The following is a 26025-nucleotide window of genomic DNA, read 5'->3' on the forward strand; positions in this document are numbered from 1 at the left end:
CTCCTCGGAGCGCCATTGGCTGAGGGCTCGGCGCGCGGGGATTGGTGGAAGGGGGGCGAGGGGGTGGGGCGCGCCGCGCGATGGCGGGCCGCGGGGTGGTGGCGGCGGCGGGTGAGGCCCGAGCGGGGCCTGAGGGGCGGCCGCGCTCGGTGGGGCAGGTGCCATGGCCATCGCCATCGCCATCCTCATCGCCATCCGCGCCCCCGCCCTCCTTCCAGCGCCGGGTGCGGGACCTGCGGGACCTGCAGGACTTGAGCGGCGATGGCGGGGTGCGCAAGAAGGAGCTGCGCTCTGGCACAGGGCAGACCGTGCCCCTGGCCGCCTCTGTGGCAGGTACTGCTGGGGCTCCAGGGCCTGTGGTGCCGGGCGGGCCAGGGGGCCTGCGTTCTGCCGCGGCAGGGGCTGGGCACCCCGGTGCCACCGGACCGGGCCCGGTTCTCACACCTCCCCTGGCGCTGTGTCTGCTCTGTGCTGCCAGCCCAGCGGCCCGCGATCAGCCTGAGGGGAGCTTGCAGCTGGGCTCCCCGGGGCTGTCAGTGCACTCCACAGTGAGTGCGAGCCTGCAGGCTCCGCTGACCGACTCCTGAGCAGCTTTCTTTATAAGTGGCAGTTGTTAAATTTAATCGGTGGTTAGCAGGTTTAAGAAAGCCTAAAATCCTTGGAAACGTAGACAGTAGTCAGGGTCTCGTGCTCATCTGTGTCATTTATGTCCTAGTGCAAGGTCCTTGCTCTGGTCTGCGTGGCTGGGCCTGAAGTATGGGCTGGGGGAAATGGAGAGGGCAGAACCTGTTGTAAGAGACCCCTTGACTCTCTAATGTTGAGGTGCTTGTGGCTGGCAAGTCTGAGTGCTTTGGATTTTAGCATGAGATTAGAACAAGAATTTAAAAGTGCATATGCTATACACTAGTACGTCTTTGTATTTCACAGGCTGCTCTCCTTATCAGTATTTTAGCACTTGGGATACTCTGTTTAACTTCTTGTGACTGACAGATTAAATGAAAGGGCATCTTGACCTTGAAAAAAGCATGATTTATAGGTCCCACCTGTGTGCATAGTACAGAGAAGTTTGAAGCTGAAAGTGGCTCCTGAAGTGCAAAGGCCTGGTGCTGTGTCCAGGGAAGGCCATCACAGTGCGTTTTCTAACTGAGTGAGGACTGGAGTTGCACATACAGTGTCCAAAAGAGTGGCAGAGCTTGGAAGGGTACATTTTCCGCTTTGTTTCTTTTTCCAAGACTCCAGCTTTGGTTAGGAAAGGATTTGTTAGTCATTTCTGCAGATTATTGGGGCGTTTTAATTTCTACAGCTGAAGTTTCTGATTCTTAAAAACACAAAATCACATCTCTCCGTTAGATACGGATCAAGACTGTGAAGCAGCTGCTTTATCTGGTGATGATGTTAAAACACAGCCAAAACCACTTGGCTACTTGGATGCGACCAGGTTTTTGGTATAAAACACAAGGTGATTTGTGCTGCCTCTGCTGTTTTACAGCAGAAGGAAAAAAGAAAAGCAAGATAAAAGAGTGGCATTGCAAAACCAATTCCTGGTGTGCCCCCAATGGTACTGTTACTGGATGTGAAATCAAATTCTTGCTTTTCTCTTCTCCCCACTCTTTGCTTTGGGCTGCACAGTGAAATACTCTGGGTACCTGGAACACTCGGATGAGCCCTTCTGCACAAACTGCTACAGCAAGTTTCCTGAGCTGATGAAACTTGGAAAAGGTAGGTTTGAGTTGAAGAGTTTATCCTGGGACTTGGGGTTGTAAAGACCAGCTCATAAGACATGTCAATTTAAATGCTATTTAGTATCTTTAGGTTCTTTGAAACCTTTCAAACTTATTAATGGAGTCCAGAATCCTCCTGCATCACACAGGTGATGGTCAGTCTGGAACTGATCACCCTCTGCCCCTCTTGACTGTTAGTGGCAGTGGGGGTACTTGCCTCCCACACTGAATCAGCTGCTTGTCTTGGTGTTTTTAAAGCAAATTAGTGTTTTCTAAAATCATCAGGAGACATTGCTGTTTACTGTGTGCTTGGTGCCACAGCAGACTGCCTTGATAATCTGTAAGAGGGGAGTTGACCATTGTAGTTGCTAAGATTTGAGCTACTAGGGATTTTTTTCCTTTGGGCTTTAGGAGATACCGTTGTTTGGTGTCAGAGGAGGTTTCCATGTTGCGACTCACATGACCTTCCATATCTTGTTGTGACAGACATTACGCTGCAGGGCCTGGCAATTGGCCTGCTGACAATGAAGAAGGGAGAGGCGGCAAGATTTGTCTTCATGCCAGATTACGCCTATGGGCAGCAGGGCTGTCCTCCTCTCATTCCCCCCAACGCCACGGTCATGTTTGAAGTGGAGTTGCTGGACTTCCTGGACTCGGGTGAATCTGATGCATTCTTTGAGTTGACTGCTGTAAGTTACCTGAATAAGGTTTGAGACCTAAATCTGGAAGCTAAACCTTTGTTGTCTTTCCTTCCAGTTGCTGTTGCTCATGCATTACATAGGTTTAGTTTAATGCAGATGCAGTTATCCAGACCTTGGGCTGCTAGCTCTGCTCTGATAAAAACACATGTCCTTTGCCACTGTGCCTGCATGCCTTGCCCTGTTTGCACTCCGGTATGGAGGGAGCAGCTGTGTGCTGCCTTTGTTTGCTCCTGTGTGCTGGAGTCCAATGGGATGACTTCCACTTATTTTTAGCTTTACAAGAAACCTCATGTTTTCGCTAGAGGGCACCAGCTTCCAGGAATTTATCTGAAAGAACAGTAATGAGCTGTCTGTAAAAATCCCGTTCAGTCTGCAATCCAAGTGCCCCCACGCTCCCCCCCCGCAGCCCCCCACCCTTTGTCTCTGCTTCTTGGCTGCTCTCCCAAGTGCTCCTTCACTGTTCACTTTCCTCCCTGGTGAGTTATGGTGTTATTGTTAATTCCTCCTTTTCATGTAAAGGGCTTTGGGCTGTGGTTGTGGGTCAGTGAGTGGGGCACAGCCAGCAGTGCTGGTAGGGGAGGCCCACCTCATTCCCTCCTGCTGCTGCACAGGCCATTTTTTCCACACATAGCCCTGCAAGCAAACCACACTTGTTGCAAGAGCACCTATTCCCCTTCTTGCTAGTTGCCTACCCTTTCTGGCTAACTGACCTCTCTCTGTGAGCTGGTTCAAACTTGGAAACACAGGAGAAAACCTGTCCCTCTACTTTTATGTATTTTTTTTATTGTTGGGTTTTTTGTTTTGCTGGTTGGTGTGTTGTGTGGGTGTCATGCTGGTCCCTGAGCTGGCCTGAGGCAGCGGCCTTGGGTGATGCCAAGCCATTAGAGTGATGGAGCCTTTCAATCAGCGTCACCTTTGGTGCCAGCAATAGCATTTGCATTAACTGACTGCTCTGCGCTAAGCAGGAGAGTTGAGCAGATTTGAAGAACAAAATCCTGCTTTTTTCCTTCCTCTGGGGTCCCTTTCGTTCTGGTGAGCTTCTTGACCTGGTTGGTAGTACTCTTCACCAGGAGTTACCAGCACGAGAACAGAGGCATGTTTCAGCTTGGCAAAGGGAAGTGCCATGTGGTGGTGGCCTGGCTGGACACTGCAGGGGCCTTGGCAACAGCCTGGATCTGTGAATAGAAGGGGACTGTGCAGGACTGTCCTGTCTGAGCTCTCTGCCCGTCTTCTTTTGTTTGAGCTGAAATTCAGGTATTTCTTTGTACAGGAGCAGCAGGATACATTTCCGCTACAAAAGGTGTTGAAAGTGGCAGACACAGAGAGAGAGTTTGGCAACTACCTCTACCGTAAGCGGCACTTCGAGCATGCCAAAGACAGATACAAAAGGGTATGACATCAGAAAAAAATGTGTTTTCCATTGTGAAAAGCTGTGAAAGCAGTGATTACTTAAGTGCTAGTTTACCATAACAAGTACAATTTGGAGATCAAATAACTTCATTAGATTTTCCAGGCATAGTTTGTTATTTAAGAACAGATCTTAGATGTCTGCTTTTGTGTGAGCAGCAGTGATAAATGAAGGAGGAGAAGGGTTGGCAGAAATGGGCAGAACCCTTTTCCTTCAGGCTTGCTCCCTGTGGGCTCTAGCTGAGACAGAAGAGTACATCTTAGCAGCTGTGTGAGCCCTGAGCAGTTTACGTGGCTGACTGCTGAACTGGAGCCTTTCAGGTCAGCTTTTCCTGGGAGACGTTATAATTCAGCATGGCCTTGTATTACAGCAGCATGCTGATTAATGATTTGAGAAGGAATCTAGAATCCCTTTGGTCTGGAAACGGGTATCGCTATCACATTGAGCACTCGCTTAGCCTTCCAGTTGGGAATCACAGAATAGTGGAGGTTGGTAGGAATCTCTAGAGGTTGTCTGGTCCAATCCCCTGCTGAAGGAAGGTCAGCCGCAGCAGGAGGTTGCCCTGGTCTGTCCATTCAGGTGTTGAACATCTCCAAGGATGGAGGCTTGGCAGCCTCTCCAGGCAGGGACATACTTGCTTATTCATAAACTCGAATACATCTGCTGTTGTTTCAGAGGTAGTGAGATTTTTTTTCTTCCCTCCATTCAGAGTTGCTTATTCTTGGTATTTTTGTAACAAAAATAATCTAAATTGGCCTTCTCCCTGTAAGATTTCTCTTTCATCTTTATCCTTAAAATCTGAGTCCTGGGTGTATTTTTTTTTATTCTGCAGTTTTCAAGTTCCTTGATAAGTTCCTAAATCTGTAGTCTTATGGCTGATCTGGCGAGGCATGCTGATAATGCCATACAGTATATTTAGAGTAGTTGTTGTTATTTTTAACTAACTCTTGTAAACAGAAATATGTCTGTAGCTGGCTGAGATGGATTTCTCACTTTCCATAACAGATTTGTTGTGCACTAGTATTTTTTCTCCTGTTTGCTCAGGCATTCTCCATCCTTGGTCGCAGCCCTTCAAGTGAGGCAGAGCAGTGTCAGATCAGTGCTTCCAAGTTGCTGCTGCTCCTGAATCTGTCGCTTACTTACCTGAAACTGGAACGTCCTAACCAAGCTTTGGCATATGGGGAGAAGGCCTTGGAGATTGACCAAAGAAATGCCAAAGCGCTGTTCAGGTGTGGCCAGGTGGGCAAAAAATAAATTCCTCTGGTAGCCACATCAAGGAATACACTGGTGTGACTGACTGTGAAGAGAACCTTGAGTGAACAGAGGAGAACCACTGAATTCTGGGCCAGGCCTCCTGAGCTGCTGCAGCAGATGAGGTGGTTTGTACACATCTGACCTTTTGGAGAATCTGGTGCTCTAAATCTGTCACACAGATCTTTTCATGGGGGATTCCTGTGTTACCTGGATCTGTCTCAGAAATGTTTGTGGTTGCTTGTGTTTGAGTCCTGAAGAGTGGCAGTGAGTCTGTATTTAACTTGTGATGTATCTGTCTTCTTTCAATGGCAGGCTTGTCTCTGCATGACAGAATACGAAAAAGCCCGGGATTTCCTGGCCAGAGCTCAGTGTATACAGCCTTTTAACCACGATATTAACAATGAGCTGAAGAAGTTGGCAAGGTGAGAGAACTCCTTCCCATCCCTCTGGGAGCAAAAATGCTTAGACAAGCTGGAACACCCACTCAAAAATACTTAAAATGTTTAAAAAAAAACCAAAACACAAAACTGTTGGGCCAGTGAGTGACTTGGGAAAATGTAGCTAATTTTTCTTAGTGTGGAGACAGCTGATTCAACCATTTTGCAGACACAGTGGTTACAGATGATAGGTGCGAAGCTGAGAGCACCCACTCTTTCTGTACAGTTTCTCTGGGGGGATTGGTGTGTTACACTCCTTGTGAGTAGGTAGGTCAGGGTGATGACAGAAAGACCAGGGGCTGCTGAAATGCCTCAAAACCAGTGAAATGCAGTAGGCTAGTGCTCAAGCTGATAATGTTCTGCATTAGTAAGTATGATTTTCATTCCCTTTGAGGTGAGTTGGTTAGTTACAGCAGCTCTTCTACACTGCAGGTGCTTCAGTGTGCAATGCTACAAATACTAACGTTCATTAAAAGTTAATTTCTTGCTGTGTTAGAGGTAGTAAGTGAGCAATCCTGAAGGGAAACTTTCCCTTTGTCCGCAGGCTGAGTTCAGCACAATCCTGCCAGCTTTAGTCATGCCCTAGCCCCACCAAAATATGACTAATGCTAGTCTCTGCCCTTATTCTGGTCTTCCCTTTGAAACTGGCAAAAGCATTAGCTGATTCCCAAAAGTGTGTGCTGTACTTCTGACACTGTTCACAGATGCAGAAGGTGATGCAGTCCCCAGCTTCGGAGATCACAAAGCAGCCCTTGAATACAAACCCTCTTCTTTTCTGTGTCACTGCTAGGCATTTGCGAAAAGGTTTGTAGGCAGCAGTAACATCTCTTATTAGAGTATTTGGTGTGGTTGGAAAAGCCAGTCTCATGAGCCGAGTGCCTTCACCAGGTAATGTTTTGGTAGAGGGCTGTCCTTGCACATTGATGTCCTGTATATCCAGATTGTATTTAATAGTCTGTGATAACAGCAAGTCTTCAGATTTGTTCTGTTGTTTCTGAAGTACAAAAAACTTGAAGGCAATATCGGCTGCTGGTCTGGAAATCTGCAATAAACCACTTCTGTTCATCCCGATCTGTCTCTGGGTACGAAGCTACCAAATTGCTAGGTGAGTGCAAGTAGCTATAAAATAGATTTGGATGGCTGGCTAGCTGCTCTTAGAGGCTTGATATGTGGGTAGTGTCAAAGACTCATGGTACAGTGCTAGATGTCCCGATTGTAGAAGCCTCGTGTGTTCCTTTAGACTCGTATGAAATACGTTGGCAGGTAAAAGAGAAATCTTGCTAGTAATGTTGAAGTTGTGCTGCCAGGAAGCAACAGGCATTCTGCCTTCAGGGAAGCAGCGGGCAGGCTTGTCAGCTCTGACTCTGGAGATAGCACGTACAGCTAACACGCGTGTCAGTAAGCTGAGTATGCATTAAACCCCTGTCATCTCGGAGTTTCCGCTTCAGTGCCAGTTAAAATTAATGTACTTTTTGCTTTTACTATGACAAAGAGTGGAATTAGTATAAAATAAATGGAGACAATGTTGTTGGGTGTTGTTAATTTTGCTATACCTCAGTCTAGATCCTGCAGTGCTGCCAAACTGCCTTGCCTGAGAAAACTCATAATGTGATCTGGCAAATGCTTCAGTAATGGAATATGAATCAAAAATTTTATTCTTAAAGGCTTCTAATTTCCTTACTGAGTACATTTCTACTGTTCAAAAAGGAACATTGTATGTTAATCAACAGCTACCTTTTGCTGTCTAGAACACAACTTCAAAAAGCATCTGTTTAACAGCTGAGCCAGTTTCTTGGCAAAATTCACTTCACTGAAGGAAAACAGGCAGAAACCAGGCTGAGGGTTTTGTGGAACACGTCTGGTATCAGCTGTAGTGGTCTAGTTGGTGCAAATCCTGCTGCTGGGTTTGACAGTTCTATTGGAAGGCTTGCATGGCATCAAATCCAGAACAAAATGGGGTTGTTTCGAGATCTGGCGTGAATCTGTGCCTCCAGATGAGGAGCTCTTGGATTTCCTGCTGTGGTAGGTGTGTGAGCATGCCATCCACAGTCTGTGTGGGCATCACTGTGTGGGCAGTTGTGGCAACATCTGCCTGAGACTTAAGAGAAGAGACTTTCTATGCTGGGATTTAACTGGACAAACCCCTTTGAGGTTCTGGACACAGGGGTGCTGATGGTAGGGTGCTGAGAGAGCATTAGCCAATGTTGCACTTGTGCTGTTTCTGGTGTTGCAACAAAAACCTTTGCTTTTGACCTTATATGGTAGCAAATGAAGGAAAGCTGACCATGTGGGCAGCCATTGATTGCTGGGATGGTGCCCAAACTGAGTCACCCTCTGGCTCAGTGATTCCTCACCAGTGAGACCTTGTTACTGGTGAGGTGAGAGCACAGGGTGCAGAGGATCCTGTGCCTGGAGAAGCAGTGAATAAAATGGAGCAGTCTGGGGAGCTTTTACCGTGCTAATGTGATGCTGGCAGGAAAGTGGGAATGGAGGAGGAGGAAGTATCTGCCCTGCCATCCACTTAGTCTGGACACAAATCCCTGCTGTCTACTATCCATGCTCTGCCCAGATTTGGTGTCAATGGTAGACATCCTGGAGTGGGGCACTTGGATAGTATCTCCTGCTAGGTGCTGAAAGATCTTGCACAAGGAGTAGCACAAATGAGGAGACATGAAACTAGACTACAGAATACAGGTGGGGCTTCTTCTGCATTGTCACATGCTTGCAAAACTGGTGTGGAAAGCATCTGGTTACCAAAAGTCAAATTATCTACTTGGCTAATAGTCACCAGCAAAGCAGAGACCCAAGGTCTCCAGAGGTGAGGCAGTGTTTCCAGCTCTCCTTCCCTGACATGGTGGAAAGAAGGGCTTGGAGGAGCTGTATCTTTGCTACTGGTACACTCTTGCATTAGGCCAATTTATTTATATAGAAGAAAGAACATCTGTTTTCTGGTTGTGGCACTGACGGTTGGGTGGGCAGTCCACAGCCCATGATACCATGCTGTGCTCTGTTTTACAGCTGCTACAAGAAGTACATGGAAAAGGAGAAAGAAATGTGCTGCCGAATGTTTAGCCACCTCAACTCTTCTTCTGGCTGATCAAAAGTAAAGGTAATCAAATTATGAAAGAGGCTGAGGTCTCCCAAAACTTCTGTCATGTCTGAACTGTTTTCAGGTGGGGAACCTCCTTCTCTTGTGCGTGGGAGGATTTTGGAAGCAAAATGTAAGGTAATGGGAGTGTGGAAGGGGGAAGGAGCAGGATGGTGGGGTGAAATGCTGCTACATTGTCAGTCTGGGGAATCTTTCCTGCGAGGCAAGCTGGTGTGGGACAGGAACCTGAAACTGGCAGCACTTGAGTAAGTTTGGTTTTGTTGTTTCCTGTGCTGCTCATCCCAGCTATTCCTTGTCAGTGCCAGGGGGAGAAATAGCTGTGTAGTCTTGCTTCTCTGCCAATTAAAAGAAACAAAAAAAAAATTGTTCCTGTCAAACTTAAGAATTGGATTTCCTCCTCCCCTCTAGCTCTCCTGTCTGGAGCTGTTGGAATGCCTCACTTCAGAAAAATCTAAATATTTTATTTCTGAGGTTTTTTAAATATTAAAAAACCTGTTTGTATAGAAAATTTCAAATAGCTGTTTTGAACTCTTTAAAGTGTTAAATCTTCTAGCAAAATTGATGAGTTTATAAATGCACAAAGGCTCTTTGATCATTCTGTGTTTGGGGTTTTTTTGTCAGAACCTTTGGGGGGCTGTAAAGGGAAGTGGAAATCTTCACTGGTCTCTTGCCTCAGGGTAAACCCTAGGGAAAGAGTTGTGGAAAATGACAGCAGCCTTCTGTCAAAAAGCATCACTAGCTCAGGGCCATCAGAGTTTGCTGTCACTCTCTCTCATGCAATATTGGCAGCCTTTCCATCAGTAGCAGTGTGAGTGCAGGGTGCAGGTCTGGTATTTTAAGGCTGGCTCTTTTGTCTGTGCTTGTGAGGAAGCTAAGGTAGTTGAGGAAGAGGTCTGAGTGAACAGCCGCTTCCTAAAGCAACACAACCTTCTCTGGCTGGATGTGGCTCCCTGCTGTTGTCTTCACCCTCCTGCTGCCCCTGTTGCTGGATGGCTTCAGAGCACAGATTCTTGTGCACTGGGTTCAGGATGAGACTGATCACATCTGTCAGCAGGTACCTACCCCTAAGCAAGTATCTGTGAAAGGGGATTTAAGACTGATGAGTGGTCTTGTCAGTGTGTGAGGAAGTCTGTGTCTCTGGACTTGGCAAGGAGGTTCTCATTCTTCACTTGCTGAATTTGAGACTTGCAGTTTGGAAGCCTGTAGGACTTGGGTCTCGTGTCTGATGGTAGTATGTAGCAGTGCCTGATCTGGGAAGCTTCTTGTGTTGATCTGTACATCAGCTGGCCCTGCTTTGTGGTGGGAACTCTGAATGAATGTGATGATCTGCTGGGTCACCAGACAGGTCCTCCGCTGATAAGGTTGTCTGGCCTCTTGTTTCCCAAAAAGCAGTTTGCAAAGATGCTGATTTCCACATAGTTGGTGTAATGGCATATAGCTGCTGTTGTAAGTAAAACAGTGTCTTCAGTTGGAGACTGAGAAGTGCGAAGGGGAAGAGCAAAAGAGAAACCTCTGCTGGAGGCAAGCTTAAAGATTGGGCTGAACTGTTCATCAGCCAAAGTTTCTCCACTGACTTCTATGGACATGTACAGTGCTTTCCTGGAGTTATTCTGCCTTACACAGCTGATGGACAGCTGTCAGTCAAAAAGATTTCTAGCCTTTGAAGTTGATTTTAGTTACAGTATTAAAAAGAAACTAAGTCTTCCAGACAAACACAAATCACTGAGACCTACACAAGAATCTACTGTTAATTCATTGCGAGAAAAATCCCTGGCTGGAGGAGGTTCCTGCAGGGCAGGGCCTTGTGCTAGCTGGAGGTTGGTTTGTTGCTGCATCTTGCTTAAGAACTTCATTACATATTCAGAGAGGAGCAAAGCAGTTCCAACTGGAGCTCCTGCTCTCTATCAGAGGCATCACTAATTAGTCCGACTTGAGGCAGAACATTCTTTGGTGGTTTCTGACAACTTTGTACGAGTTCAGTTTAGGGCACAAGATGTACTCAGTCAGTCTGGCAGGCTTGCTTCATCCTTTCTGTCTTAGGCATTGAGTGAGTAGATGGCCTGTGAACAACTGCCTGTAGCTCATGTGTAATGATCCAGTGGAATTACAACAGTTATGGAAAACTTTCCCATATACCAGCTGGCAATTGCTTGTTAAGCGTTGACCTGACCTGAAGTCCAGCTTACCAGCTAAATGACTCGGAGCTGTAATTGTGCCATTTTCTCCCTCCTGAAATGCTGTTGCATCCATTCCCCTACTTCAGAGCTCCTTCCCAGGTGGGTTTGCTAGACCTTTTGGTCACAGCAGTGACCTTGTTAGAGATAAATGCTTCGTTTCCTGTACTGAATAATCCAGGGCTGTATGTTTTGCATAATGACACTCAAACCCAGACACACTTGAGTATCTTCATTCAGCCTGGTATTTCTCTATCCCTCTTATTGTGGAGTCTTAATTCCTCTAACTGCCACAAACAAATTCTTGCTCAGAATACACTTTTTCCTTTTTAACAGAATTTCATGTCAGAATAAATCTTCACTTTGGTGAAATCCAAGGTCACTTGTGATGTTTTCTGGAGGAATTCAAAAATACTCAGAGGGATAAATAGAAGCATGAACACTTTCTTAAATCCATCCTGCTGCAGATCCTTGCGAACAGTTCCTTGGCTTGGGTCTAGTGCTTGCCCCTCTTTGGGTTTGGGCCTCTATACACTTTGTGTGGTGTGGACATGTCCAGTCAGGTTACCTGGGATTTGCATATCTGAAAATCCTCCTCAGTGCACCCTAAATTGCCGGATGGCCTGGCTGAGGATCACTGGCTTATTGGGGCTTTTTGTTCGTTCTTCTTTGAAAGACGTGGCAGAAAAAGCAATTTTTTTTATCATTGTAGTGCTGTGATCCTTCATAAGAGAACTTAATCATGAAGGGTGGGGACAAATTCCCTAGAAATGTCTGGATTGTAGTACAAGGTCCTTGGTAATAGTTTTACCACAAAAAGATGTGTGTCTGAGATGTTTTGTTTTTTTTTTTTTTTTATTATAGGTGGGCCAGAGTTGAAAGCTTGCCTCTAATGTGTATCTGCTCAGTACACAGGAGAAATGCTCTCCGTAGTTGAGAGCACACAGGGAAGTATTCCAGTGAAAACAAACAATGCTGAAATTATGGCAGGAAACTATGACTCTCAGGTCAAACTTGAGATGGCTACTAATAACAGGGTCTAGCAATTCTGAAGCCATTAATTGGTGAGAATTGGCTGCAGAACTAGGGTTGTGTCACCAGGTAGAAGTGACTATAATTGGGCTTAGAACCATCAGCAGTTGCCAGTTAAACTGACCTAATAAGCTGAAGCAGACTTGCAAATAAACTGAGAGGTATGTGCGTAACACAGTCAGAACTCCTGCCTAGGGAAAGCTTCAGACTTTGAGTAAACAGCAACTTGCTCCTTCCCCTCCTGCTCTCCCTTATTACGAGCAGATCTAAAATGTGCCTCCTGCTGATACTGGCCCTCCCTGCTGTGTAAAGCTGAACAACGGAGAGCTGGCAATTTAATTTCTCCTTTAGAATATGCAAATTATTGAACCACCGAGATGTCCTGCGCTGCGAAGGAAATTGTTAAATATAAGTTTTATGCTGAGCATTGCTGGAGCAAGTGGGAAGGCTTGAAGGATGACTTAATTAAGCACTCTTCTTGATAAGCAGAAGAAGGAGAAAAGCTTTAATAAGGTTGTTGGATTAGTTTTAGGGTTTTTTTGCTTTCCCTCCAGCCCTCTCCTCTTCTAGCATTTTGCTTTTTTTCAGAGGAGTTCTGCCGTTCATGCCTGCAGTAGTACCTGTAATACCTCTCTGAAAGATTGGTGGGCTGGGGTCCCTTCTAGAACCTGTCAGTGGAGAAATGACTGCACCACCTCTGCTTAGGGATACCATGACATGATATCATTCCCAGTCAGGTGTGCTGGGTGTGGGACCCTGCTTTGAATGCACCAGTGGGGGCTTTGCCCAGACCAGGAGGTCCAGCCTGGGCTTAGAAGTGAAAAGATGATGTGAAATGGAAAGGAGGAGACCACTGCAATATCTCAGTGCCCTACCGTGCCTGTCCTCCAAGGCACTGGTGAAGTGATGGCTCTCCAGCCTCATCAGAGGACTGCCTTGGGGCCCAGCCCAGGTCCATCCTCTCTAAGACTTGGCAAGTGTCTAAAGCCTGGGGTTCCCCTTTGTGTGCTCAAACATGAAGCTCCCAGGTGAGGTAGGAGTGGGTTCCTGGCTGGATTTCTCAAGCTCCTGTCTGCCTGAGGCCACCCAGCACACTTGCCCTGGAAAGGACAGGCTGAGCCCCGCAGTGAATACCCCTGTGCAGGCTTTTATTTCTCGGAGCTTTTGCCAGGCTGCTGTTACAAATTAGAAGAGAGTGGAAAAGATGCTGGGTTCTTTTCATTCCCATGATAATACTGTCATGCAGGTAGAGTTTAAAGAGAATAATCTATGTGTGAGATGTGAATTTCTTTATGAAGGAAGTTTCAGTTTTGCAGAGCATTCGGCGTTACTGGCCTTCACTTCCAGCAGCAAGGAGATGCGTGGTTATTTTAAGGTTTTCTCTGAAGTATCATTTTTAAAGTCTTCTTTCTCCACCCCTCCTGTTTCAGTTGTGATAAACTATATAAGTGTAAGTAAAAATGTTTTGTTACCCTGACTGGTGAAAAGGCAAATTGGATAAACCTACACCCAAGTAGGTAGTGACCACACAGATTTTGGATGGGAGCCTGCTGCAGGTGCCTGTGACTCCTATGCCTGGATCAGGTTACAGCTTAGCTGTGCTGGTAGCTGAGGCACAGAAGTCCCCAGTGCTAGGCTTTTGGTCCTTGTGGCATTACAGATGGTGGTAAGCAGCTCTCCCTGGGTTCTTGCCAACCCAGGCAGAACTGGCATGCCTGCCCACCAGTCCTGCTGATCTGGGGTGCTCCAGACTGAACTAGCAGAAGAAATGTCTTTATCCTATCTCTTTTTATTAGTCTTAAATCTGGGATTTTAAAAGATCATGCCTTACACAGAAAAACAAAGGGCACTTTTCCATTCTTTACTGTTGTGTGCTTGTTCTTCTAGTCCATTTTCTCAAAGGAGTGTTAAGTGTAGAGAACTATAAACTGTGCCTGTATGAAAAATCATGTCTGCTTGGGTTTGGAGGACGTTACCACCTCCAAAGAGCAAAGGATGTTTTTCACTGCCTCCTTATTTCAGTGATGCCTCACCCTGAGCAGACATGCTCAACAATTTAAGTCAGTGTGCATGGATGTGGGTCATCAGTGGTCTGGCTGGTGTACCCACGTATCCTACCCACAGTGGAGTCAGTGTCACTGAAGGTGGGTGTCCCTGAGTCTCCCTGCTCCAGCACGGCACTGTGCTGAGGACACTGCTACTGGGACAAGGCATCAGAGCCTGTAGCAGCATACAGAGGAGAGCTGGAGTGGAAGAAGGTGGTAACATAAACACACAGTTGGGAGGAATGAAAACTTCAGATGGTGTAAACTGTGCCCTGGTGGCTGATTTTTTTTTTTATTGTTGTTTTTTTGGGGGGGGGGGAGAGGGGGGTGGGACCTTCCATGGGTTTTTTTGCTTATACCACAGTCTCCATTTAAATGAAACTGCAGACTTTTAAAGACCTGGTACCATAAGCCTCAGGTGAGGTGCTCTCCTGATTACAAAAGGGTGCTGGTGCTGGTCAGGGTCTTGTGAGACCTGTCAGCTTTCTGCTCCAGTAAAGTGAGCGGTGAAACACTGACAGACTTTGAAAAAGTTTAAAATGCTCTAACCAGGTATTGTAGTAGCTGTGATGATACAGAGACAACTGAGGTTAGCAAAATAAGTGCTAAGTGCCCTCAAAAGTGTTCATTGTGGTTTTGGGAAACACTGCTTGTGAGCTGCTAAGCATTGTTCACCAAGTGCAGCCCTGTAATGGGGTGTTCTTTCCATTGGCAGAGACAGAGCAGCTGGCAGGGGATTGGGAGCTACATCACTGCTTGAACAGCACCAGGGCGATGATTGCTGTGTCTGATGCAGTGGCAACAGCACTTTGCAAAAAGGCAATGTTTATGGTTGTCAGCACCAAGAGGCAGGAGATACTAAAGGAGGGCTTCAGATGTGGGGAATGTTGCTTTCAGAAAGGCTTTTTGCTTAAATCCAGGGAGTGTCTTGGCACCGTTGTGAGTTGAAGAACTGCATAGTTATTTCCAGTAAGGGTAGACATGACCTTCATGTGCCTCTCCCACTACCCACCCTGCTTTATCAGGGACCTGTTGATTTGACAGAATGCTGAACATTATTGACGTGAAGGTTATCTGAGCTCTTCAAGGACTGGGAGCTGCTGTAAGGATCAGTTTCAGCCCAGACTTGCTGGAGGAAGTCCTTTCTGAGTCAGAAGTGTATGTTAAAGAGTTCATCCCTTCTCTTACCTTCCCAGAATTGTCCCTCTTGTGACACCTCTTGCTCTCTGAACAAGTTCTTTTGTTGCTTTTTCTGGGTGCTGTTTTAACAGACTTTTTTTTTTAGACATACCTGGGAAAGAACTCTGCTTTGTGTTTTTTCCTTGTTGCTTTAGGTATCCTTGTCCTATCACAGATCTGAGCAGACTTGACAGATGCTTCTTCCATCACCTCAGGTTCAGGATGCTAGTGCATGTCATCAGCATTCAGGGTCTTTGGAGTCGAGGCTTGCTAGAGATCTCTGGAGAATTCATCCTGCCACTGAGCTGTCTGTCTAGCATATAGACACTGTTTGAAACTCACTGCGGATCCTTTGCAGAGCTGAGGATCATGACAAATTGACATGCAAAGAAAAAAAATAACAACCATCCTGAGAAAAAAAGCATGGAAGTGCAGATCTTCAGATGGCAATGGAAGTTCATATAGCTTGGCTATATAAATGGGGCACATCTGCTCCTTGCACCTTCATCTGTGGATTTGGACATCTGGTGCACCTCTGATGGGGTAGTCAGAGCCTGCTGAAGGCTTCAGACACGAGAAGTCTCTGAGTGTCTGTGTGCTTGTATGCTGCTGCGCTCTGAAGATAGGCTTCACAGCTATCTTGGCCATAAAATTGAGTCCACTTGAAGCACTAGCAGCTGGACATCCCCAAACAACATGTTAGAGAGAAAGGAGGGTATGGCTGACGGCAGAACCACTTCTGTAGATAGCAGATAAGTGGTACCCTAATTAGGTAGTTTTCTAAAGGCAGGTTGCATGCTCAGGGACAGGCTCCCTGAGATAGCAATACATTGTGTTCTGTCTAATAAATGTGTCCAGATAAAACCATGATAGCCTGGCATTGTAAATAGCTGTTTCTTCTCCTCATATCAGGTTGGATTGCCTGGTACATCTTGTTATCGGCTAGCTGATGGCACCCTAGCTGCTGCTGGGCTTTCTTCTTGTCATTCAAGAGAGCTGCAGTCTGTCAGTAACCTCTCGTGACATCCATGTGGTACATTTCAGAAGGAGCTTGTTCACCTCCCGGTAGCACCTCCAGGCTCTCATTCCAGCGTAGCAGTTCCTTTTAGGCTTGTCAGGGTTTGAGTGAAGAGCACTTCTTGGGCAACTACCGTTCAAGAAGGTTTTAGCTCCTTTGCTGATCTGCTCCAAATGTGTACACGTAACATCTGCTTTTTCATTGTGCTCATGTGGAGTTGTGGTATAAGATGTCTTGACTACCAAATCAAAACTTCACTTTCTTTCTTTCTTCTCCATGGCCAGTGAGAATCCTATTCAGATTTGAACAGAAGTGTTGAAAACAAGGCATTCTGTCTCCCATAACAGACGTGCAGAGGCTACATTTCTGTGAACCTCCTTTAAAAGACATTTCTCTGGGGTGTAAAAGCCAGGCCAGCCTTCCAGGCTGCCCTCCACGAAGCTGATGACTCGATTGCTTCTCTGGAGGAGTGCTCTTCTCACTGAGGGTTATCTCTGTGCAATGCTGTTGGGTGCTGCTCCTTCAAAGCGTGGGTGTAATGAGGGCTGGACTGGCAGGAGCTATGCTTTAAGTGCATGCTTCTTACTTTTCAGTTTCCTCATGCTTTGACAAAAATTTTATCTGCTGTTTGGTGCTCACATGACATTTTCCCACAGGCCTGCTAGAGAGGGAGACAAGAAAGGGGGAGCTGGGGAAGAGGCAGCAACAGTTCTTTATGCAAGAAAGCAGCTTAAACAAATTTTGAAGCCTTAGTTAAACATTAACTGTTAATTATGGCTTTAATGCAGAGTAAAGGTGACAGTGATTATAAATGACCTGTGACCTGGCAAGTTGCTTACTGTAAATTGATGATCGACTGCCTTGTCTTTCTGAAGCATGAATTAAAATAGCTGGTACCAACATACTTCTGACTGAACTTCAAAGCAAGCGTGTGCCTTGCTGGTTTTCATGGCTGAGTTGCTGCCAACCTGCTGTTAAGGGAAGGAAACAAATATTGGGGCAGGGTCCTGGTTGGAGTGCGCTGTTCTCCTACGTGCAGGAGCAGCAAACACTTTGAACACAATCCAGCTCTCTGCATCTTCAGGGCCATGTGTTTCCCCTCCACTTTTCTTTTGATTGTGTAGCCATTAGGTGGAAATGAACGAGATGAACTGATCAAACACTCCTTGAAATAGCTTTAGGGTTTCAGTTTGAAATTTTTTTTTTTTTTTTTTTTAATTACTACTTCAAATAGCGGCCATGAAACCAGAAGACTCACAGTTTGATCCTTTGTTTTTATGGTGCACAAGAAGTCTCACTAGCTGTAGGTTTTATACACAGCTAGACACCCCAAACCACACCTAACAGCCAGTGGAAACATCAAGTGATTATGTCTGTCAGGGACATGTGAAAGGAAGTGCTGTGTGGGGATAATAGTAGACTGACAAGTAGCAGAGTAGAGGTCAGTTGCATTTTAGCAGTGAAGATGCTTTTCTCTAATAACACACAAATGCTATAGCACATCAAGTATAATGACTTTCTTCTACCGTAGAAACCTTTCTTTGTGTGTCCCAGTTGCTAGAACTTTATGCTGTGAACTGGAAAAATTATTTAAGCATTTGTTTCTCTGATTCATTTTCAAAGAAACGAGATCAGCTGAAGTGTCTTCCAGTAGTTTTCCTTCTTTAGAAACTTCCTTTCCCCCTCTCCCTCCCGGTCAGGGGAGATATTAGAAAGCGCTGCAAGCCTGAAGCTGACTGTGAATATCTTGCATTACAATGAACCTCGTCAACTCCCAGTTTTGGAAGGTTAGGCAATAAAAGGTGGCCTGTTAAATGAAACTGGAACATGGGATTTTGTGAGTCTGGGTGAACCAGGACAGTGACTCCGCTCTGGTGTGTTACTGTGGATCCTAGTTTGGTCTAGGCTAGAAGTCTTTACTCGTGTTTCTGGCAATCCTGAAAGTTGCTCGACCGTTTTGTGCTTTTATTATCCCAAACATTCAGTTGTGGGGAGCCCTTGAGAGAGGCACATTGCCCTAATTCAGACTCATAGTTTTCTGGCAGGGTGGCCTTTGAGTCACGGGTTTTGTGTGTTTCTGAGCATACAGACCAACTAAAACCTGGTTTCTTCAGGGTTGTTGGAGGAAGATGAGTAATCTGGTTGACCTCATAGCCAACCCTGCTCTGGGCAGGAGTTTGGACTAAACACCTACTGATGTTCCTTGCAGCCCTAATTATCTTGTGATCCCGTAATGCCTCCGAAGGATATATAATGAACGAGGTGTGGATTTTGAGCATCATGTGATGCTTTATCTTCTCATCCTTTAGTCTGTAGAGCATCTTTTTTTCCTCACAGATTTCTGCTTTTTTTGGCCTTCTGGTTAGCAGTTTGTAACTCAATACCCTCTAAGGAGCAGACTTCCCTATTTTGCTACTAGTAATTTGATTTACATTTGCAAAGATCGACACTGCAGCAGAGCAGGCTGAGCAATCTGTAGTGGCTATGGCTGCTGAAAGAGTATCACAAATCTGTTTGGGCTCCTGGTGTTCTTGAGCTGAGAGAAGATATGGCATCTTTTGAACATACCTCTTTTGATCCTCAAAACTTCTGTAGGAGATAGATAATGGGTTATCTTGTGGAAAGGTTTCCAAGGATTTTTCCAATTTCTTTTTCTCCTATGCTGTTCATCCTATGGATGATGAAGGGACGAGGCTGACTCTTCAGCAGTGTTTCAGTACCATCTGTGCTCTGACCAAGAGAAATACCCTCTGTATCAGTATTCCTCCGTGAGTGTCTTAGAGGTGCCAGTTGCAGCAATATTGCGAGCAGCGGGATGTTGAAATGTGTTCACAGGCACATCAGAAAGCAGTGTGAATATGCATGCTGAGTGCGTTTTATCCCGGGTGCTTAATGGCTTTGGGGACATGAGGGTACTCCACGCTTGCACGCACCACGGCTCCACTGCAGATCTTGAAAACCACCTCAAACAGCTTGCAAGGGGCACGGAAGAGAAGGTGCTGGTTCTGTCTGCAGATGGAGAGGCATGGTTGAAAGAGGCACTGAAGGAGCAGGCAAGCTTTGAGCAGCAAGGTCTGTGTCGCCTTGTAGAAGGTCAGGAAGATGATGCAAGTCCTGAACCCAAGAGGTTCTTTTTTCAAATACAGAGGAGGGATGGGGCATGGAAATCGCAGCTTAGAAACAGTTCTGATTTATCTCTAGAGAAAACTGACCCTGTGTCTAGGTAGTGATTTCCTTCTAGTGAAGCTCTTGTGACCTGGAAGAGGGGGAGGGATGGGTGAGGACTGCGGATGAGAGAAAGTGGCTTTGCTAGGTGCAGAATCTGTCACGTTCTCTGTGTGTCCAGGACTCCAAGACTGGTGAGGACCTGACTGCAAGTGGGTGATGGGGCAGGGGGAGCTAACAAAGAACAAAATGCTGGGAGGACTTTGTGATCCATTGCCAGTGTCACAGTGGTGTGGCCAGGCCTCTCAGTGGTTGTGCCCTACACACAGGAAGAGGGTGTGGGCAAGGGGGGAAGATGGGAGCAAGTAAATATGGTGAGAAGCAATAGAAATCTCAGATGAGGAGAATGGTGAATCTTCTGGGAGACGCGGGACTCTCTCCTAAAGGCAGAGAGTAAGTATCCAGGCACTGGGTTTCCCAGAACAGTGTCAGAAAAGCATGAGTAGCATGGGTAATCCTATATTGGAAGAGTGGTGACCTGAAAGGTGTTCTCAAAGTTTCTCTGAGGTAGACTTGCTAGTTTTGAGTTCTTGTCACTTAATGCTCAGTTTTCTCCAAGTCTTGTATGAGGAAGTTGAATTAATTTCACGGGGATTTCACTGTGCCTGTTTCACTTGTACTAATCCACAAAATTCGGGGTGTTTCTTTCAAGGCCGCTGTAGATGTGTGCTAGTAACAATTGACTGTTTAATGCTGAAATGGAATAAAATGTACAGGTGATCCCTGTGGGAGGCTGACTGGTATTTCTTTACCCTAGGAGCTCGCCAGCTGATGAAGGAGCAGTTCTTGGACAGGAAGGAGACCTCCCTCTAGGGCACGTGGAGATTGCAGCATCACATCTATGTTTTGATAAAAGACGCAAGAGCACTCTCTTGTTTTGGGAGTGTGAAATGCAGGTTCTGCATTTATAAACAACCTTATGTTCCTGAAGTTGATTTTGTTTACCATATTCTGGGACTTTCCAGAATAACTGAGTTCTGCTGTAGGAAGGAGGAAAGCATTCCCTCTCTTCTCCCCAGCACTGTTCCAAGATAACTCTTTCCTGACATTCTACCTCTTGCAGGTTCTGTGCTGCTTTTAGGGAATCTGTAAATGGGAGTAGGATGCCAGGAGGTTTTGTGTTGTTTATACAAATTGTTCTTCAAAAAATTGTTTTTGATATTTTTGTTCTGAGAAAATAAACCAACATGAGAACTAATGCTGGCAGGACTTGTGCCAGTTTGTTGTGCAAGAGTGATTAATGTCTCCCTTTCAGTGTAAGGAGCTGGAATTTGGAAATAGGGTCTGTTGTGTTGCTGTGTAGCTGGCTGTGTTCTTGGGCAACAGCATGTTATGCTCTTTGTTTTGGTTGAATGTACCTATGAATGTTGATACTAAATTTCAAATTATTTAAGAATACCAGCTTTATCCCATACAAATGTTGCTGACTCCTCTAGCTTCAATCAAGTCTGTTTTCTTTTGGAGCAAAATTCACCGTGTACTCCCTGTGTCTCGCTGAACATACGCCTTTGTGGTGTGGCTGAGATTTAAGAAATGCAAAATCAAATACTTGTTAGTGAGATGGTGACAGGTAAATACAAAACTCGCAAGAACCCAGGGAGGAGGAGGAACAAGGTAACATGAAACGATGTTTTCATGGTATTTGTCCTGCCTGGGTTTGACTAGGATGGATAATGTCTTCTAAACATGATTCACTGCCTTGTTCTTGACTTGCTGGGTAGGGAGGGTTGCTTGTGGTCACTGTGCAATCCAAGGCAGCCCCTTGCCAGGAGAGAAATGTCTGAAGTGTTCTTGTTCTGCCAGCGCCTTTATGGCTTTTGGATTCCTTACCACCATGCTCTGACAGTGTCTTAAAATAAAATGCCCTTGCAGTAGGATGTCCCAAAGACGAGGGGAAAAAATAAAAAGTGTTAAGAAAGCTTTGGGTTGGCAGTACCTTGAAAGCACACTTCTGGACCCTGCTGCTTGTCTACTTGTTCTGGTCCTCTGTGCTTTTGGAGAAAGGATGGCTTGGTCTCTGAGAGGAGGTCAAATCCTGCTGTGCTGCTTAATTTAAAGAAGAGAGATGGATGGGGAGTGCAGGGTTTGGGTTTTGTCATCTGTCCCCTAAGAACAATTCAGTGATTAGGGTTTGGGGGTTTTGTTTTTTTTTTTTCCTCTTTACAGATCTGCTTTTTCCCAAAAGACTCAAAGAGTCTTCCTGATGATCAGAAAGGAAGAAATGGAGTTATATGTTACTAATTCTCTTAATCATACACTGTGATGCTTTGTTATGATGAATAGCACGCAGTGATAACGCACACCTGAAAAGCAAGTGTTGTGTGGAAGGTTGCTGGTGAGACTTTTAACTGAGCTGGTCCAGCCCCTCCAACCACTTGCTCTGATTAAGAGATGACAAGCCCAGGCTCTCGCTTGGCCAACGGCTGGCTTTTGGGGTTTGCACTTCCACAGCCATTGCGGCCAGGGCTTCCCAGCTGTCCTCCTGTCATGGGTGGCCTTGTTCCATCTGCTTGGTGCTGCTCTTCCCTGGGAACCGTCCCCCCGGCAGTCCCCGTTGGGCTGGCACTGAGGTGGGGGTGGATGGCTGGCCGAGTCCCTTTTCCTGGGTCGACACTAGATGGCAATGCCTCCCTCGTGATCCTTTGCCAAAGGCAAGGGCTGCAGGGGTTCCTTTCTGATTGGCTTTAAATCTGGATATTGGTCTTTTTCTGTACAAATCGTTCCAATAACTTCCTTTGATCAGAAGCTGATGCTTCTTCCCTGCAAGAAGTGGAAAATTTTCTGCTGCTTGTCTGTTTAGATAAGATAGGTGTGATGACATCAACATGGCTGAGTTTTCCAGCCGGAGGGAGCTGTGCCTTTCAGGGAGTTTCCTCATCGCTGAGTGGGGCGCGCTGGCATCTCTCTGAGAGCTTTGGGTGCTCTGGTGGGGGGTGAGCACGGGTGGCTGGATCTGCCTGTGGGAACTTGGCGCATCCCCCTCCATCGATGACCTTGCAAAGGCAGGACCTTTGGCTCCCCAAACTGTAGTCGCAAAGCTCATCGTGGAAGGCACTGTATCTGAATCTGAAGTGTGGAAATATATGTCAGTGGGGTGGCTTGCTGTGCACTGTAAGGAGCTTTGTCAGTCTCTGGAAGGTTTGCTCCTGCCGTCAGCTGCCTGCTGCCAGCCCTGCATGCTGCAGGAGCAGCAACCACCCTTCCCCCAAGCTGTTGCCCAGCCCAGGCTGGTAGCTCCTATTTGACCTAGATTCTCTCTCCCCGTTGATGTCCAGTTTACTGCTGTGTGAGAGACTTCCCATGGTTAACTAGACTCTGCTGAAGTGCGTTTTCCCATTTTTCTTTACCAAATAATGGCCGAAGCTTAACTTCCTGATTTTTTTTTTTTTTTTTCAATTAGTTAAAGGAAGAAATACAAACTTTCAGCCTCTGGGCAAAATAAAAGATGTGTTTGGATCTTAACTTGGCATTAAAACAGAAATACAAGTCCTTGAGCAAAACAGACACAAATCTCTGTAGAGAACCACACGTTCTCATTGTTAATCAAAAAACGCGGGCCTTGGAGAAGTTTGGGCCAAACTGCCTCTTCCCTCCCCCCCACCCCAGTTAAATAGTTTGACAAACATCTTTAGCGTGTTCCCTGGAGAAACTGTTCCAGAAGTTGATTACAGCTCAAAAGTGGTCTTGTATTTCCAGTTTGGGTTTATCAAATGTCAACTTGCAGCTCCTGAGCTTTGCCAAGCGTTTGCTCAATTAAAATATTATCTGATATCATATGATGTTTTCCCGGTGTGGGTGTTTAACCAAAACCTGAGATGTTGTGTACCCTCAACCCATCGATTCAGCTCCTTGGGCTGCAAGACAAAGATAAAGCCTATGTGAAGTGTGTATCGTGTCACCTGTGGGTCAGGTCTCCCAGCTTGTTGCCCCCCTCCTTGCAGCCCTCCTCCGTGCTGGGGAGCCCCCAGGGGACACGGCATGGGCAAGGAGACCCCAGTTGCTGCCTGTCCCCTCCAGTGGCAGCTGATGCAGAAACCCTGGCGAGCGTGGATGGGTGATGATGTCCCCACCATGTCGTGGGTGCTCTGCCAAGGGCGAGGGGAGGCTGGGATCCCCGGCAGGTAACCGAAACACGTGGGATGGCAGAGTGAAGGATGGAGCGAGAAGTCCAGGGCAAATGGGAACTCCTGGGCAGGGATGCTGGAAGGTGCTCCAGGTTTTGGCACCTCCTGTTATGGTCTAAGCTCAGCCCTGTGGGCTGGTCACAGGTCTCCTCCCCCCAGCACAGGGTGTTGGGGTGGGAGATGCAGCTTCCACTCCTCTAAACCTTCATGCGGCGCATGGGCTGGCCGGTCCTGGGCTGGTCCCATCGGCTCAGCACCCTTCACCACGGCTAGGAGCAACCCTCCCGGTCCCGTGGGCTGGGTGGGTGGGGGCTCCTGTCTGGAGCACTCCTGGTGGCAGTGCTGTGGGGTAGACCAGAGCAGAGACAGAACCGGTCGCTGTGGGCAGGGACCGAGGAACCCCCATGGTGCTGGAGCCCTTTGCCTCCACCAGGCACCCTGTGCCCCTGCGCAGGGACAGCCTGGCATGGAGACAGAGGACTTGCACCTCTTTATTTCGATGGCTGTCTCTGAAAATCAGTGGAGCAGAAACCCCTCAGTGCCGCCAGCCACAACTGAGCCCAACCAGGCACCGAACGTGCCGGCTCCGGCGTGCTCCGCTCCCCTGCCCCCTCGTTTGTGTTGGCACAGGCCAGCGAACGAAGCTGGTTTAATTGGCAGTTGTGTTTGTGGACAGGGTGTTATGAAAAGGTTTTCTGTCTTCCTCTGTAAGTTACCCTGAATATGTTTTCACTCTTAATATAATATTCACTTCATTATTAGCTGAAAGAGGTTCTTTTCAGAGAGGTTTTTTTTTTTTTTCCCCTTCTTCCAAAAATATATTAAACAGCCCCTTCATGCAGCGCTGCACTGAGGGCTGGGATTGTCTGCTGGAGGGGAAGTGAGAAACCCGACGGTAAATGGGATTTACACAGAAATTCCTTTCTTCCCCAGCGTCCCAGCGTGCCGGCTGCGGGTGATGGAGGAGGTGTCCACTGCTTGCAGGGCAACTGCGGGGTATGCTTGCCTTCTGCCCCCTTGCAGTGTGGTCACTGAGGGGGTTTCTACCCCTGCAGCAGAGCAGAGGCTCCCCAGGGGCTCCTGGCACCCTGGGCTGGTGTTTCCAGGTGCAGACCCATCCGGTGGAGTTGGGGCCTGGCTGTGGGGAGCCCCACATGCGCTGCGCCGGCTGCTCAGCTCACCCTGGTGTTTGGTGACGGAGGCATTTCCAGCATCTGCAAGGTTTCAGGAGCTTGTTGTTCTCTGTTGGGTGGGTCTTGGGGCATCGGGTACATCTGGACCCCCATGTTGACATCTTGCTGAGCCACTCCTCTTCTGGGCTCTGTAAAATCCTTTAGGTTTTGTCTCCAGCTTTGGGAAAAACCCTGTGAGCTGCAGGACAGCTGCTCCTGGGGGTGGTATCACACAGAGAGCATCCAGCCTGGCTCAGCCTTTGTGGTCCTGGGGAAGCAGCTCTGCTTCCCTCTTGCCTGAGCTCCTCAAAGGGCATCCACAACCTGGGCAAGCTGTTTTCTCAGTTGTTTGACATGTTCAGGTGGGTTTGCATGGCTGCAGCCCCCAGGCCATGTAGGGCTGTGGAGCAGCAGTGAGCGGCTGGGCAGCCCCCAGTGCCCTTGCTCGGGTGTCCTCAGCCCGGCCCAGCCAGGCAGGTCCTGTGGATGGGTCAGGCTGGTGCTACCCTTCGGTTTCTGCCGTCCCCGCAGCCCCGGCGCCAGGAGCTGCTGGCTTTTGCAGCTGCCCAAAGGCAGCGGGTCGCAGCTGGGGGAGATGACTGGCTGGGCTGGGGCCCCCCGGGCTGGCACTTGCTCTGCTGTTGAGGGGTGCTGGGATCCCTCAGGACACTTAGATCCCTGCTTCAACCTCTCAGAAAGCTGCCATGAAAGCCCGGAGGAGCACAGAGCACGTTTTCCTTTTTCCCTGAAAGCAGCATAAATACAAATCCCTGCTTTGGCAGGTCAAGCACCAGCGGCAGGATACCTTCCCCCGCTCCACTGCCACCATTCCTCGCCATCCTGTGAAATGCATTAGGGCTGGTGCCATGCACTGATGAGTATTCAAGACCTGGCCCTAATTGGGAACAATTAGCAGTTGTTTCAGCAGAGGTATGTCTGTTTGCTGTGGATCCAGGGGCTGAGCACTGTCTGACGGCTGACACAAGCATCCCCACGGGGGATCAGTGACTGTGGCCGAGGGAGCTCCCTATGGATGATGCAGCTCTCAGTTAAAGACACCCTGGGAAGGAGTCGTGCAAGACAGAGCATCCCCAACCCCTCAGCCAGCCCTGCTTGTCCCTTTCCAGCATGGTGGCTGTCCCCACCGCAGACAGCAGGTCCCTGCTTCGTGGCTTGCTCAGGTCAGGCTGTGGAGAGAGGCCACAGAAACACTGGGAGCTGGACCCAGCTGATGCCATGCGAGACCCTTGGTACCTCCCCTCCCTCGCGAGTTCCTGTTACAGCTCTGCCACGCGGGAGATTAAGTCACACGAGATGCTGCTCTGAGTCCACCATCTGCTGAGGACCAGTCCCTTAGCTGGGGGAGACAACAGTGGGAGGGTGCGCTTTGGGCAGTGGGGAGCTCGTCCCCTGAGCGTCAACCAGC

The 26025-nt window shown here is 47.5% G+C and overlaps 1 protein-coding gene across 1 annotated transcript; it reads left to right on the plus strand.

Moving 5' to 3' along the window:
* The first annotated feature begins 80 nt into the window (after positions 1-80).
* Positions 81-20662, plus strand: FKBP6 (FKBP prolyl isomerase family member 6 (inactive)). Its single transcript, XM_033007144.2, has 8 exons — positions 81-333; positions 1630-1719; positions 2208-2410; positions 3693-3812; positions 4875-5069; positions 5397-5506; positions 8540-8630; positions 20061-20662. The coding sequence occupies exons 1-7, from the start codon at positions 81-83 to the stop codon at positions 8616-8618; spliced, it is 1050 nt and encodes a 349-aa protein (XP_032863035.2). The 3' UTR covers positions 8619-8630; positions 20061-20662.
* Positions 20663-26025: the final 5363 nt, after the last annotated feature.

The sequence above is a fragment of the Tyto alba genome, unplaced genomic scaffold (genome assembly GCF_018691265.1).
Source record: "Tyto alba isolate M040663 unplaced genomic scaffold, T.alba_DEE_v4.0 Super-Scaffold_19, whole genome shotgun sequence".
Taxonomy (NCBI): Eukaryota; Metazoa; Chordata; class Aves; order Strigiformes; family Tytonidae; genus Tyto; species Tyto alba.

What these genes read in the sequence shown, in the direction of transcription:
- FKBP6 (XM_033007144.2), top strand. Translation starts at nt 81, where the DNA reads ATGGCGGGCCGCGGGGTGGTGGCGGCGGCGGGTGAGGCCCGAGCGGGG. An exon ending in GCTGATGAAACTTGGAAAAG is followed by an intron (nt 1,720 to 2,207) that starts GTAGGTTTGAGT and finishes TTGTTGTGACAG; the next exon opens with ACATTACGCTGCAGGGCCTG. An exon ending in CCAAAGACAGATACAAAAGG is followed by an intron (nt 3,813 to 4,874) that starts GTATGACATCAG and finishes CTGTTTGCTCAG; the next exon opens with GCATTCTCCATCCTTGGTCG.